Here is a 15,513-nt window from a genome sequence, read left to right on the forward strand (position 1 = left end):
CATAATACACACATACCAACAAACACACACATACTAATTATAATGAATTATAATTATAACTGAACAAAAACAGAAAAATATTTTCAGATGATAACTAGATAAAAAATTCAAAAAATCTATATTCACACCATTTGAACTTACTAGAAGGTTCAGGAAGATTACTAGTACAATATCAACATGCACAAATGATTAGTGTCCTCATACTAGTGTATGAAGCCATCTGCCATGGGTGAGATAGTACTTCTACAGAATTCAAAGCAAGGAACCTCGTTTTCACTTCAGTAGATAATAGATTTTTTCATTTTATTTCCAAGTTATTATATGGCCTCCTTTCAGGACCACAGTCAGTTAATGACAATATCAAAACATAGGTTCCTTTTTAAAAGTTTAACAAAAGATGTGCTAGAACTCTACACTGAAAGCTATACAACATTGCCAAGAGAAATTAAAAATGACTTAAATAAATGGTAGAATGTACCATGTTCATGGGTTGGGACACTCAGTACTGTTAAATGACCATTCTCCCCAGAGCGATCTCTAGATATGAAGCAAATCAAATCAACATCTCACATAAATGTTTTTCTCCCAGAATAAAGACAGAGTGAGAAACAAATACTTAGGGGTTTTCTTTTTGTTTTTAGTAGAGCATGGTTATATGATAAATGAGGTATTTCCATTATTGATCAAAAATGTATTAGCTCAAATTAATTTAGCGAATCATTTAGGGATCTGACAGTACTGAGAGACAGAGAAAGGCGCATACAACTGCAGAGGAGAGAAAACAAAAGTAAGTGACAAATTTTGCAGACTTTATTGTTTAAGCAGCATTTGCCACGACCATAACCTTGGACACCATGGAGATGGCAATGTAGAAAGTAAAGAATACCCAGAATATGAAACTCGACAGATCAAAACTATGCCTCACACCCAAGTCCCCAAACCATTTTGTAGTATACAGCCTAGAAAGGCATCTTTGACCCTTATCTTTTACACTGCATTCCTCCACTCAATGAGATAGGTAATAAACTCATCTGTTAAGACATTGTACCTTACCGAATATAAACGTCTCAACAACACTTCAATTTACTAACTAGCATTCCTAACAATTTAACAGATTCTGAACTTATTATAATCCAAGACTTTAAATATAATTTCAACATTCTGAAAATAACCAATGATGCTAATTTGTACTTATCTTTCAAAAATATATATCTACTGTGAGGAGTGCATGGAAGGAGCTTATCATTCAAATTATCTGAATCTTTAACTGTATCCATCTTTATAGATTCATTCCCCATAGAAATGAATACTCCTAGTAGAACACAAAACAAACTAAAATTTCATTTTATCTGTCTGCACTGTTTGAATTTTTTATATTTTAAAATTCATTTTTCAAGCTACTCCATTTTTAAATTCAAAATAATGTGAACAAATGAACACATATATGTAAATATATGAAGAATGTATATATAAAACATACTTTGTTATTTACTTAAACTCACTAACCAAACGTTAATATCAAAAAACAATAACCGTTTTATAACCAAAAGAATAAGGACAATCATGGTCGTGGTTATCTCTGATAAAATGATTATTTTTATTTTCTTCTTTTTATGTTATTTTCTGAACTTAAATAAACCTGTGCTATGTATAAAATCCCCCCAAAAACTTAAAAGATGCTAAATTAAAGGGAAAGATTATTTCCAAAAAAGATGAAAGAAAATAGTTTTATATGGTCCCAAATAATTAAAATATAAATTACTAGAAAGCACATCATGCTCAAATAACGTTATTATATTCACCTATTATTAAAATCAAGTTATATCTGCCCCACTCCATGTCTCCATTTATATCTTTTAAAGTCACCACAAGCTAAATATAAATGAAGAATGGATACAAAAGTTGTAATTGCTACTCTGACACAAAAACTTCTCATAAAAATTAAAAGCAACCTATATCTTCTTCAAATTAACATTTAAAAGCTAAAATATGAAAACAAGATCCCAAAGGGATATCTGCATTCCCATTTGTATTTATTTCAGCATTCTTCACAAAATCAAGATATGGAAACAAACATCAGTCAACAAAGAACAAAGAAAATGTGATACACAGTATCCCCACCTTATCGTTAGCGGATACATTCCAAGACCCCCTGCCGATGCCTGAAACTGTGGATAGTACCAAACCTTATATGTACTATGTTTTTCCATATAAATACACACACACACACACACACACACACATATACATATCTTTGATAAAGTTTAATGTATAAACTAGGCATAGTAAAATGTTAACAATAATAAAATATATAACTATATTTATTGTTATATATTTAATTTATAATTAAAACAATTATAAAAATATAGCAATATATTTTTATGTAAATGTGCACACGCACACGCTTACTCGCGCTCTCTCTCTCAAAATATCTTATTGTATTATATTCACTTTTCACTTAAAGGAAGCACTTTACGGCTTCTCTTTGGCATATCTGAAATGCCAGCATCGCTTCTCTTTTGTTTTGGTGTCATTACTAAGTAAAATAAGGGTTACTTTAACAAAAGCACTGTGTTACTGCAACAGTCCATCTGATATCCCAGATGGCTACCAAGTGACTAAAAGGTGGGCAGTGTATACAGTGTGGATACGCTGGACAAAGGGATGATTCATGTCCCAGGAGGGACAGAGCTGGGCGGCAAGAAATTTCCTCACACTACTCTAAATGGAGTGTAATTAAAAACTTATGAATTGTTTGTTTCTGGAATTTTCCACTTAATAGTTTCAGACCATGGCTCACAATAGGTAACTGAAATTGTGTAAAGCAAAACTACAGATGGAGGCAGGGGCTACTATCTATAATAGATATATATATATATAAAATGACATCTTATTTAGCCATGAGAAAGAAGGAAATCCTGCCATTTTCTACAATATAGATGGACTTTTGAGGGCATTCTGCTAAGTAAAATAAGTCAGAGAAAGATAAATATTGCATGATACCACTCATATGTGAAATCTAAAGAAGTCAAACTCATAGAAACAGAGACTAGTATGTGGTTACCAGGACTAAGGGGGTAACAGAAATGGGGTACAAACTTCCAGTTATAAGACAGATAAGTTCTGGGGAATCTAATATGTAGCATGGGGGTCATAGTTACTAATGCTGTATTATATACTTGAAAATTGCTAAGACAATACGTCTTAAATGTTTTTCCACCACAAAATAAATAGTAATTAAGTAATGGAGGTGTTAACTAATGCTATGGAAGTAATCGCTTTGCAATACATAATTGTATTAAATCAACAAGTTGTACACTTTAAATTATATAATGATGTATGTCAATTGTATTTCAATAAACCTGGAAAAAAACTAAAATATATATGCACTCCTAATTATTCTAAAACATTTTATTACAAAAATGTTAATAGGACTCCTATATTAATTATCTATTAAAATAATTATTTCAACTATCATTACATTTGCTAAATGAACATTTGCTAAGTACATACAGAAAAGCTCTAAAAATATGGATTACTAAAAGAGAAAGTTAAATACTATTTGGGAAACATAAAATTTATGCTAATAAATATTTTTAAACTTAAAAATATGAAATTTGAAGCCAACTTTGTTGTAAGAATACAACCTTGAGAGTATATAAAAATCACAAAAAGAATTAGCAAGAATTAAGAGAAAAACTATTCGAAGGAGCAAAATATAGAATGAATCAGAGAGACTTGGTAATTTCTAGATTATAAACTGACAGCACATCTGCTAATTTCAGAAGTGCCCCAAAATTGTTAGACATGTGGTAGGAGGCAGATATATCAAAAAGTACAATGTTATCAAGAGAAAAAACACTTTCAAACTTAAATTTGGTATGAATTTATGTCAAACTAACAGAACTCTAAAACCAAAAGTTTAGCAGAATTAAAGGATCACATAGCTAAGAATACTAGTAAAACAAAAACTACACAGTATTAGAAACATGATTATTTTGCTCTTCAAATCATAAATTCACACTCCCCAGAGTGCAAACCTTCTCTAACAACAAAGCAATATTCTTCAAGTACTAGGGTTATTTGTATAATTTTTTTTAGACGTTTAACTTACCGAGTACCATCTGCTTTCCAGCTTACTTTATATGGATTCTGCTCCAAAAGTTTAATATTTTGCTTGTCCATGGAAACAGGCTGTGCTCCAGGGAATCCGGACCTTAAAGAACATTTTATTACTATTCAGACAAAGTAATACATGTCTGAAACCAATCTCACTTAAGTCACACATTTATCACAATGTTCTCCATATCAAGAGATTAATGTCAAATGGAATAATACTAGCTTTCGCAAGAACATTAACTAAAGGTTATCATTTTCTTGACATTTTATATCACAAGTTAACAAGGTTCTAATCACCACTACTATACTATAACTATTGGGCTAATTTTTTTAAGTTTTTTTTTTATTTTTTATTTATTTTTTATTTTTTTATGGTGACATTGGTTAACTTTTAAATATTAATAATCAAAATAGTAAAGCAGGTATGTTTACAAGTCTTTTATATTATGAAGTGTAAATCATGCCTTAGTATCTTAAGTATTCTAGACCCCATATTCCTCCATTGTGAAACTGCCAACGTGCCGTAACTGTGCAGAGTTTGCAAGTTTCTCCTCAAAAGATGCTCAAAAGTGACAAAACAGGAGAAACATAGATTAAGATTAAAGTACATTGGCAAGGTAAGTTTAACCTAACACTAAAATCAATATTACTTCATCATCATTTTTACCTTTTAGTTAAATGATTTCTAGCTGATTGATCTGTATTTACCAGTCAAAAAATTCTTTATATGAAAAATTTTTAATAATTAATTCTGTTTCATGTTCCAGCTATATTATAATTTTATGCCACAGATAGCAATGATCAACAAAAATGATTATAGGCCAACACCTGAGAGCAACAGATAAGAGCAGTGAATTCTCTCCCAAATCTTTTCCCATGAAATGTCTAATAAATATTTTCAAGTCATGGTAAAGGACAGAACATATTTAAAACTGATTCTCCCAGGTTTCTCACTAAAGAAAACCTGAAAAACATGGCACATTCAAGTTTCATCTCTTCTTCCTTAATACAGTGCTAAGGGCAACCCAAGCATTAATCAGTAACAGTTGAATCAAACACACAAAACAAACACTAGACTATAACAACAGTAACTTTCTATTCCTTTAGGAAGGCAGGTAAATCTAATTTTTGACTCAACTGTCTAGATATTACACCGCCTGTCCTGAGAACAGTCTGATAAACTCTTATTTGACATCTTTCTAAGCACTCTATGTAAATGTCCAAACTTCAAGAGGCAACAAAGCTACATTAATGATTGCATCAATGTTAAATATTATAAAGTAAGAATAAAATGTTTATTACCCTTCCCAGCCACAGAATTGATGACACTTCAGCTGTACTTCCCCTAACTTTGGTTGAGTTGTCACTTGAGTTACACCTCTAACAGTTACACCTTCCAAGAAAATAGCACCCTAAAATCAAAGGAAAATAACAATATTTTATTAGGGTTCAAATCCATTTACGAAGACTAGACTGAGAGAGAAGTTCATTCATTTTCACAAATCTTAGCAAATGTATGAAACAGAAATGGTCTGTTCCAGGAGGCACTATAAAATCCTGAGACTATACACTAGTTTTCTTTAATCCAGCAAATAATTTTCACGGTACATAAATAGCCCAGTTATACATCATGTGATCAAAGCATTCCATAGGCACTACTCAGAAATCATAACAGCCATAACTACCTACCATTTACTCAGAGCTAGGCAGAGTACCTGGCATTTTACAAACATTTTTTCTAATTCTTTCAATACCTCTGAAAAGTGATTTTTATTATATTTATTTCACAAATGAGTATATGAGGTATACAGACTGCATGTAACTTATCCAAATGGTAATAAAAGAATGTGAACTGAGGTCTACTCTATATCATTTAGCAATAATACTTATGGAGTATAGATTTTAAGGGGATAAACACTCACGAGTATTAACAGTAGACAAAGTGGTTAAGCTACAGTCATTGGATGTATCAACATAAAACTAAATATTATTCATCACTGAATTTTTAATCTAAACTTATTAATTCAGAACTAAATAATGTGTCTTACTATATTTCATAGCAAGCATATTTTTAAAATATCAAAAGTGAAGTGGGTGGAATTTTATATATCAAATAAAGAACACTTCTGGATATTTCAAAAACTAAAAAAGTAATAGAGATTCATGCTACAATTAATTTCAGGCCCATAAGTGGACTGGCATCAGTCTCAAGAAAAAAATCCATAAAACAACTCTAGCTGTGAATGTAATTAGGGGATAAGAAATATGGTCTACTAGCTGCAATGATCAACCTTCTAGCAAAGATTTAGTAACTCGAGCCACGCGGGAAGGGAAAAAATGAACAAAATATTTAGACCACACACATCCCTGTCAAATATACAAGAGTCCTGAGTAGAATCAAGTTGATTGGTTCAGATTCTAATTCTGAATTACATTATAGTTATCTAATATGTTGTCTACTTTGTTTTCCCTAAATAAACATAGAGATTTCATGAGCCAAAGGATCAAAGAGTACCACTGCTCTCTACTACACCATCAACTCTCTTTATTAGCCAATGAAATTTCTGTTTTAGAACCATTTCTACCATTAAACATAATAACAGAAGAAAGAAAAAAAGAAAAAGAGAGAGAAAAGAAAGGAAGAAAAGCATTTTTAAAGGAAAGATAAATAAGATTTTTTTTACCATATTTAGTTATTGAGATACTCAATTTCAATATTCTTATAAAAGTATATCTAGCTACACTAATTGAAAAGAGAAGGCATTGAGAGTTCACTGTTCAGCATCTTTATTCTGAAAGTACTAGTTTTACATGAAGAAGGTACCTAGCTTCACTGATAAACATGTATTTCCTAAGAAGTTAAGAAATCAACAGTAATTTCTGAAAAGTGAAGGCCAAATTAGAATAAATTAATCCTAAAAATACAAACATTACTTCTTTTTCTAACAAATAAAAAAGACTAAAACACTGGAAATATAATCAACATTCAACCAAGAACTTTCCCACAATATTACTACAGGAATATTTTAATAAGTCTATGCAACTGAACAAGCTAAATATTTTTTAACTTAACAGAACAAATAAATATTGAGCCTCAGTACAGATTTAACAACTATTGAGTGTTTATAAACGATAATTCCAACCATCTAGTAAATGTATCATCCATTTATTTTTCTTCTTCCTTAATATTTCCTAGAATACATCAATTTCTTTTTTACTTTTTTTATATTCCCTTATTTTCTTCTGCAATAATTAAGTAAAAAGAAGGCGGGAATAAGTCCAATAAAAAAATAAGCATGATGTACTTTATTCACAAATACTATTTAGTAACTTTAGAATAATTTAATTTGCTATTTACTGTTATTACAAGTTTCTTGTGACAAAAATATTTTATAGCATTCAAAGTTATGTAATATTTCCAAGAAAGATCACTAATTCTAAATATAAACAGTAATTTTTTAAGTCTGGAACTATTTTCAAACAATATAACAGAGTATTAAAGTCACTGACATTTATTTTCACTTTTCACAAATTATCATTTTAGTCTGTGAGAAGAAAAATCAAAAGTACAAAGAAGATAAAGTGCATTTCATAAACAGACTATGCCTGCCTTAAAATGAACATTTATATGGCTACCACAAACAGGACAAAATGAATGAGTGATCAATTAGAAAGAAATCAAGGAAATTATTACAGAAGATGAGAGGCAAACTATATGTGAGAGGGTGAGGGTGTGTGTGTGTGTGTGTGTGTGTACGCGTGCAAGGAGAGAAAGCAAGTATGCATGTAATGTGTAATAAGGGTATTTTAGTAATGAAGAAAATGCACCAACAATTTTATTTGAAGAGATGATTCCAGACATCAATTCAAAAGAGCAAGCAACATACCTGTAAGTCATGCTTTCCAACTCAATAACAGCGTGTGCTCTAAAAGTGAATACAGGTGTCTTAGGAATGTGAGGGCCAAGTACAGGACATGTACCTCTGTCATAAACCAAACAGAACTATCAGAATTCACTACAAGGAGTCCATTACTTCAAATCACAATTACATCCACATGAGATGCAGGAAAGAGGAACTCTAACAAAAATAAATGCTTCAAATCAAAATAAGTTCGCTGCATTAAGAATTACGAGCTACAAAGAATTAATCACTCTTGCATTGCCTGTTAACTATCTTCAACCTCAGATTGTAAAAAAAAAAAAAGAAAGAAAAGAAAAAGGAAAATGAAAGTTTTCCAAATGGTAACTTGCCAATTAATTACATTTACACTTCTCATTACTGTCAACCATACCTGTGACATCACCTAAAATTCAATTCTCCAGTCATCTTTCCTCTCTGATGGTCTTGTCCTTATTGCTTTGGAGTCCCTTCTCCTTGGTTCATCTTACCACTAATCACCTTCCCAGAGTTCCAATGTAAATCCTGGAATCTCTTTTTCACAAATAACCTCCCCTATAACTTCAAGCTTTTTTTGTGAACACTATATACCCTGTGTCTTAACTAAAAGCTAGCTCTCCACCAAGGAGGCCACTTCTCTCTTAAATAAAAGCTACTTATTCTCCACTGCCCAAGTTCCATGGGTAGTAAAAACCATTCTCCTATATCTTCACTTCTTTCCTAACATCTTTCAAAAGCTCCTTGTCCATTTAAACTAACTCAATTCAGCTACATCATTCAGCTGTGGTAGGGCAGATATTCACCGTAGTGGTGATATAACAGCTCTCTGCGTAAGAGCTGCCCTCCTCATCCACAAAGACAAAACCCTAACAGTCATGTTGCATGATAAAGCAATGTCCCACTCCAACCAAAGTTGATGGAAGCATGAGTAAACGCTCTAATACAATCTGAACCCACCAGGTTCTCTCTTGGTAACTTTGGAATTGGGATTTAAGACAGCGAAAGTCTGCATATGGCTAACATGATAACACATAAGCTTAGAAGATGTAGGTCAGCTATAACCTCCCAGGCCAATGAGAAATCAGTCTTGAGAGAGCAAGCCAGTAAGAAGTATGACAGAAAGGACAGATGAAAATAAAAAGGTGAGAAATGAAAATATAAAGGAGAGAAATGCAAAGGTGAGGAATTAAGAATAACAGAACCTGGGGTGGCTCCATAGTGCAGTGGTTAGCATGTCTGCTTTGCACACAAAAGGTTCTGGGTTTGCGCCCCAAGTAGAGCCATGAACCATACTCCAGATGCGCCTGGCCCCAGGTGCATGCCGTAAGCATGTGGGAGGGGACGCCTCGCCTTCAGAGACCCAGTTCTTAAGGGGAAAATGGCACCATCCATGGGGTGGAAGTGGGGTGAGGAGGGGTAATTACAGAGGGAGAAAGGGGAAAAGAGCAGAAATTATTAAAAAAAAAAAAAAAAGAAAGAAAAGAAAAAAAGAAAAAGAATAACAGAAACTAGGCTCTAGGTAGCTTTCCAGGTCCAGCCTCCAGTCCCTTCTTGAGACTGGGCTATATTCCTATGCTTGAATTCCACCCATTTATTTTAATAAATTCCTCTTATTATTTAAGCTAGTTTGAGTTAGTTTCTGTTACTTGTAACCACAGAGTCTAATCTGATCACTCTGTCCTTTGTGTACTGACCACTGGTCATTTCTCCACATTTATCAAAAACAGTTGGTATTTCTTACATTGCTAACATCCATAATTACATTCACTAAGAAAATTGGACCCACCAAACAACCTAGGCATTCAATAATTTCATTTCCAATGACCCTTGTCTTTACTTAACTCAAACAGCCTGCTCCATGGCCATACCATCATCATTCCCTACTGCTCCACTTTTTGGTCCATCAATCCAACTCACACTGTACCCACAACATCCTAAAACCAACACACCTCTAACCTCTCGTTAAATAGATTAACTCTTACTCTCCTTATGCTCACTTTCGGTTTCACCAAGATTAACAATCTCTCACTCCTCCCTTCTCACAGTCTTAACAGCCCTCGATTCTGACCATACTTTCTACTCAAACTAGATCCTATGGCTGATTACTTCCATTATTCTTTGCCTGATATCCTCAGTACTCCTCTCCCTTTTGTCTTTCCATTACATCCATACTAAATATAACCAATATTGTACTGACCTACCATTAGTAATTGCCACTCCCACATAAAGGCTGAAATTAACTGAGGAAAACTTAGAATCTCAGCACTAAGGATGAGAATTCCCCCTCTTGCTGAAGACCTATTTCTCCATCTACTTTTGAACTCCATTCCCTTTCATCTCCTCAGAGACTGCTCTATCATTTATTTCCTAACTTTTATTGACTTTCATTGACTTGACTCCACAAGTTCCTTATCCATGAGTAATAAATAAGCTTGAGTTTATTCCATACTAAAAAGCCTCTTCTGACTATATATTCATCAAGCAATCACCTTTATTCTTCTTTTTTGATCATAAGCAAACTACTTTAATAAATAGTCTGTACTAGTGTACAGAAAAGAGTTAACAAAACAAGACTGCTTGCATGTTTAGCCCCTGGATGGCATCTGAATATGACTGTCAAAGAGTATTCTCAGAAAAATGATAAGGGTAATTCACTATGATTAATTTATACCAACAACTGTTTATAGGAAACAAATGTTTTTCTTCTGGATTCTGCAGTTTTGCTGCATGCCAGACAGAGGCTGCCTACATGAACAGCCATCAGTGAAAACCTTACGCTCTGAGACTCTAATGAGCTGCCCTAAGCAGAAACATCACACATGTGTTACTGCATTTTCATTTCTGCGTGACCCAATATGGGGAGAAGAGGATAAAAAAGCCGGAATATGGACTACTCTAGACTCCACTTGTCTTTCTCCCTTATGATCCAGTTACATATCCTTAGTACATCACTGTGATAAATCTTAGTTCTGAGTACAGCTATATGAGTCCAAACACGGGAGTGGTACTGAGGACCCCTAACACAACTGTGTCCATTTTCTCACCTCCTATTAGCTTCTTAAAATCACTAATCTGACCTGGCCTTACTGCACTACAGAAAACAATCCTTAAAAGAACACTTTTTATCTTTACTGTATTTACCCCCTGTGACATTTCATTCTGTTAAATCATTTACATAAATCATTATATAACTGTAAACTATTTTTCATATTTCTTTATCCTTTTGTGCTGCATTCAGGAAGAACTTCCTAGCTAGATCTTCCAGCTTGGTAATTTCCTGTACAGCTAACTTGATTCTGCTATGCAACTCACATACTGACCTTTTTTATCATTTTCAAGGTCTCTAATTCATTCTTTTCATTAATAGTATGCCATTATTTTATGGGTTGATCTCTTATCTTCTAAAGATATGTTCTGTTTGTTTTTTATAAGCTGTTTCCTCTGGTGTTAGCTAAAATGAATAAGGTAGTTCTCTATATTCAGGAAGAATTTCTCAGCTAGATCTTCCAGCTTGATGTATATATGTACTGAAAACGGGTATCTCAGTTTTTTCTTTTAAGGCTGCAGATAAATACATTTATTTTAAAAAGGGGAGCGGGAGTAAGATCAAAACTGAATATATCTATGTAAATGCACAGAAAAAATAGTATCTAAAAGGACAACCAAAAGGTAGAGAGGAGGAATGAAGAGATACCTTCATTTTTTTTCTCTATTAATTCTAAATGTCATCATTTTTATTTCACAAAGAAAATCGATCTTTAAGTCATTCTGTATGCTTTTAAAATAATGATAGATGGGTAAACAGAGACAGATAGATGATAGATAGATAGTTAGATAGATAGATAGATAGATAGATAGATAGATAAGGAGAAATTCTAAGATGACCAAAAATGCCAGTAGTAAGGTGAAAGTTGAGGGATTATAAGGTGTTTCTTTAATTTTCAATTTTTTTAATGTAAGTATGTTACTTTTATAAGTAAAAAATATATTTCATAATTTTAGTATTTACTAATTATGATTTAAAAAGAAGAAAAAACTACTAAAGTGGTACATAACCCTTTAGAATTTTTTTTCATAACTCTGCCTTTGGAAGTATAACCACAAATACTCTTAAAATCATTATCTCCTCATTATCAGTTAGAAATCAAACCTAACTGCCTGTTCCAAAAACAGAGAAGTAAAGATTTCTGCTTTGGGCAATGACAAACTAGTTTATTTAGACCAATTTTGCAGCCATGAGAAAAAGTTAGACAAAATGCCTTTTGCACCTATTTGAAGACACTGGAGAATCAGAAAGGCAGTAAGGACTTGAAGGGCCAAGAACTCAGAGGTAAAGAAAGCCAAGATGTGAGCCAGACATCTACTATAGCTTTTCTCCTCCAGGATTTTCCTACACAGGCATTGTTTCAAAAATGGTAAGAGAGAGGCTAAGAAGCTGAACAGAGCTTTCACAAATGTCACAGGAATGATGGAACAAAAACTGGAGTTCCAGGTCACCAGAAAAGAGGGATCTTGTTTCATTCTCCAAGCTTTCGGCTAGAATCACCAAAGGGCTACACTCTAGGAATTAAGAGTAAACCAAAACACAGTCTAGCTGCCCAAAACAAAAACCTAGCTTCCAAACAGTGCAATCCTTGACCGAGACAAGATGTTCAACTCCTAGTCCTACACAGAAGCAAAAGTAAATCTCCAAAGGAAAATAACATGATACAGAATCTCAATTTCCACATTTTTTTATAATGTCTAGTAAACAGAAATACCTAAGCATGAAAAAAAAAAAAAAAAAACCCTGCAATTGACTAGAAATAGAAAGGACATGAGAAGAAAAAATACACGGGAGATTCACATATTAGTTACCTGACACGGTGTAAAATAACTGGGGTTAATAAATTAAAAAGCCTAAATGATAAGATGAAGAATTCCAACAAAGCACGGAAAATGATTTCAAAACTCAAATGTAAATTCCAAAAGTGAAAGTAAAATAACTGAAATTAAGTACTCAATGGATGAAATTAACAGTAGCTTAGACAAAGCTAAAGAAAATATTAATAACCTGAAAAATAAGTCACAAGAAAATATCCAGATTGAAAAATGAAACAAAAGTATGGTAAAAAAAAAAAAAAAAGAAAAGAAAAGAAAAGAGCACAAGAGCATAAGAAACATTTTTAAAAAGAGAGAGAGACTATTGGGTAAGTCCCAGAAAGAGAAGAGAGAAAAAAATGAATCTGAAACAATATTTGAAGAGATTAACAGCCAAGAATAATCTAAAACTGTTCTTCTAAAAACCCAACCATAAATTCTGGAATCACTATAAATAGGAAGCAGGATAAATTCATAGAAAACCACAAGTAGAAATATCATAACAAAACAGTTGAAAATCAGTAACAAAAAGCTAATACTTTCAAAGAAGCAACATCTGAACAGAAATGGATATGAAATGATATCTTCAAAGTGCCAACACAGAATTCTATATCCAATACATTCTTCAAAACAACGGCATAATTAAATAAACAAACAAACAAAGGTGCTTCTGCACAAATAAATACTGAGACTATATATCACAGCAGACCCACTGCTGTGATATATAGAAAATACTGAAGAGCTCTTCGGTCAGAAGGAAAACTATCCAAATGGAACCACAAAAATACATGAAAAAATTAAAAGTACCAGACGAAATAAATACATGGGTATAGCTTATGAATATTAATTAACTCTACAAAATAATAATGGTGATGACGTCTTATGCGATTTTAAATTGTGATAGAATTCATATACACAAAACCAAAAAGGCAGGCAGAGATAAATGGAATCAAAAGTTCTAAGATTCTTATGTCTAAAAAGTGGCAAAAGGACCAAAATACCATCGTAGCAGAGGACCTAAATATCCCACTTTCAAATATGGACACATCATCCAAACAGAAAATCAATATGGAAATAATATCCTTTAATGTCACGTTAGTCCAACTGGACATAATTGACATTTACAGAACCATCCCAAAACAGCTGCTTATACATTCTTCTCTAGTGCACGTGAAACATTCTCAAGAATTGACCGAATACTGGGACACAGAGACAGCCTCAGTAAATATGAGGGTTGAAATCATACCAACCAGATTCTCTTCATAATGCTTTAAAACCCGAGATCAACTGCAAAAAGAAATCAGGAAGAACCACAAATACATGAGACTAAACAACATACTACTGAAAAATAACTGGGTCAGAGAAGAAAGAAAAAGAGATCAAGGGATACATAGAAATGAAAAATAATGGTAGTACAACATATCAAAACTTTTGGGACATGGCAAAAGTGGTCGTAAGAGGAAAGTTCATATCGTTACAGGCTTATCTATATCCAAAAACAAGAATGAGCCCAAATAAACAACATAATGGTTCACCTTAAAAAACTAGAAAAGGGAGAACAAATGAAGCCTAAAGTCAGCAGAAAGAAACAGTCAACATTGAAGCAGAAATAAATAACATTGAAAACAAAAGAACAATAGAAAAATAAATGCAACAAAGAGCTGGTTCTCTGAGAAGGTTAATAAAATTGACAAACACCTGGCTAGACTCACTGAAGAAAAAAGAGAAAGGACACAAATAAACAAAATCAGGGATGAAAGAGGGGAAATTACGACCGATGTCACAGAAATACAAAGGACCATACAAGACTACTATGAAAAAGTATTTAACACCAAAGTTAATAACCTAGAAGAAATAAACTAGTACTTAGAAAAATACTACCTTCCTAGACTGAATCAAGAAGAACTGGAAAATCTAACTAGACCAATCAGCAGTATGGAAATTGAAACAATCATCAAAAACCTACCAAAAAGTAAAAGTCCAGGACCAGATGGCTTCACCAGTGAATTCTACCAAACATTCAAAGAAGATTTAAGGCCTACTCTCCTCAAACTCTTCCAAATAATCAAAGAAGCAGCAATATTTCCAACTCATTTCATGAGGCCAATATTACTGACACCAAAACCTGGTAAAAATAACACAACAAAAGAAAACTGCAGACCAATATCTCTCATGAACACAGATACAAAACTCCTAAATAAGACACTAGCATACCGAATACAGCAACATATTAAAAAGATTATACACCACAATCAAGCTGGCTTCATCCCAGGGGCACAAGGATGGTTCAATATTCACAAATCAATTAATGTGATACACCACATAAACAAATTAAAAAATAAGAATCGTATGATCATATCGACAGATGCAGAAAAAGCCTTCGACAAGATACGGCATCCATTTATGATCAAAATACTTAACAAAATTGGTGTAGAAAAAAAGTACCTTGACATAATAAAGGCCATGTGGGATAAAGCCTCAGTCAGCATTATACTTAATGGTGAAAAACTACAAACCTTCCCTCTAAGAGCAGGAACAAGGAAAGGCTGTCCACTATTGCCACTCTTATTCAATATAACATTGGAGGTCCTAGCAAGTGCAGACAAGAGAATGATATAAAAGGCATCCAAATGGG

At 33.0% G+C, this 15,513-nt stretch overlaps 1 protein-coding gene across 2 annotated transcripts in view; it reads right to left on the reverse strand.

Moving 5' to 3' along the window:
- The window catches only part of RNGTT (RNA guanylyltransferase and 5'-phosphatase), a 235,902-nt gene that overhangs the window by 189,165 nt on the left and 31,224 nt on the right, over positions 1-15,513 (reverse strand). For both annotated transcript variants that reach the window (XM_036220097.1, XM_016140623.2), the window contains exons 7-8: positions 5,422-5,531; positions 4,115-4,216 (exon numbers count right to left, since the gene is read on the reverse strand). In XM_036220097.1, coding sequence (XP_036075990.1) covers positions 4,115-4,216; positions 5,422-5,531 — 212 coding nt within the window. The remainder of the gene's footprint in view (positions 1-4,114; positions 4,217-5,421; positions 5,532-15,513) is intronic.

The sequence above is a fragment of the Rousettus aegyptiacus genome, unplaced genomic scaffold, assembly GCF_014176215.1.
Source record: "Rousettus aegyptiacus isolate mRouAeg1 unplaced genomic scaffold, mRouAeg1.p scaffold_m13_p_1, whole genome shotgun sequence".
Classification (NCBI taxonomy): Eukaryota; Metazoa; Chordata; class Mammalia; order Chiroptera; family Pteropodidae; genus Rousettus; species Rousettus aegyptiacus.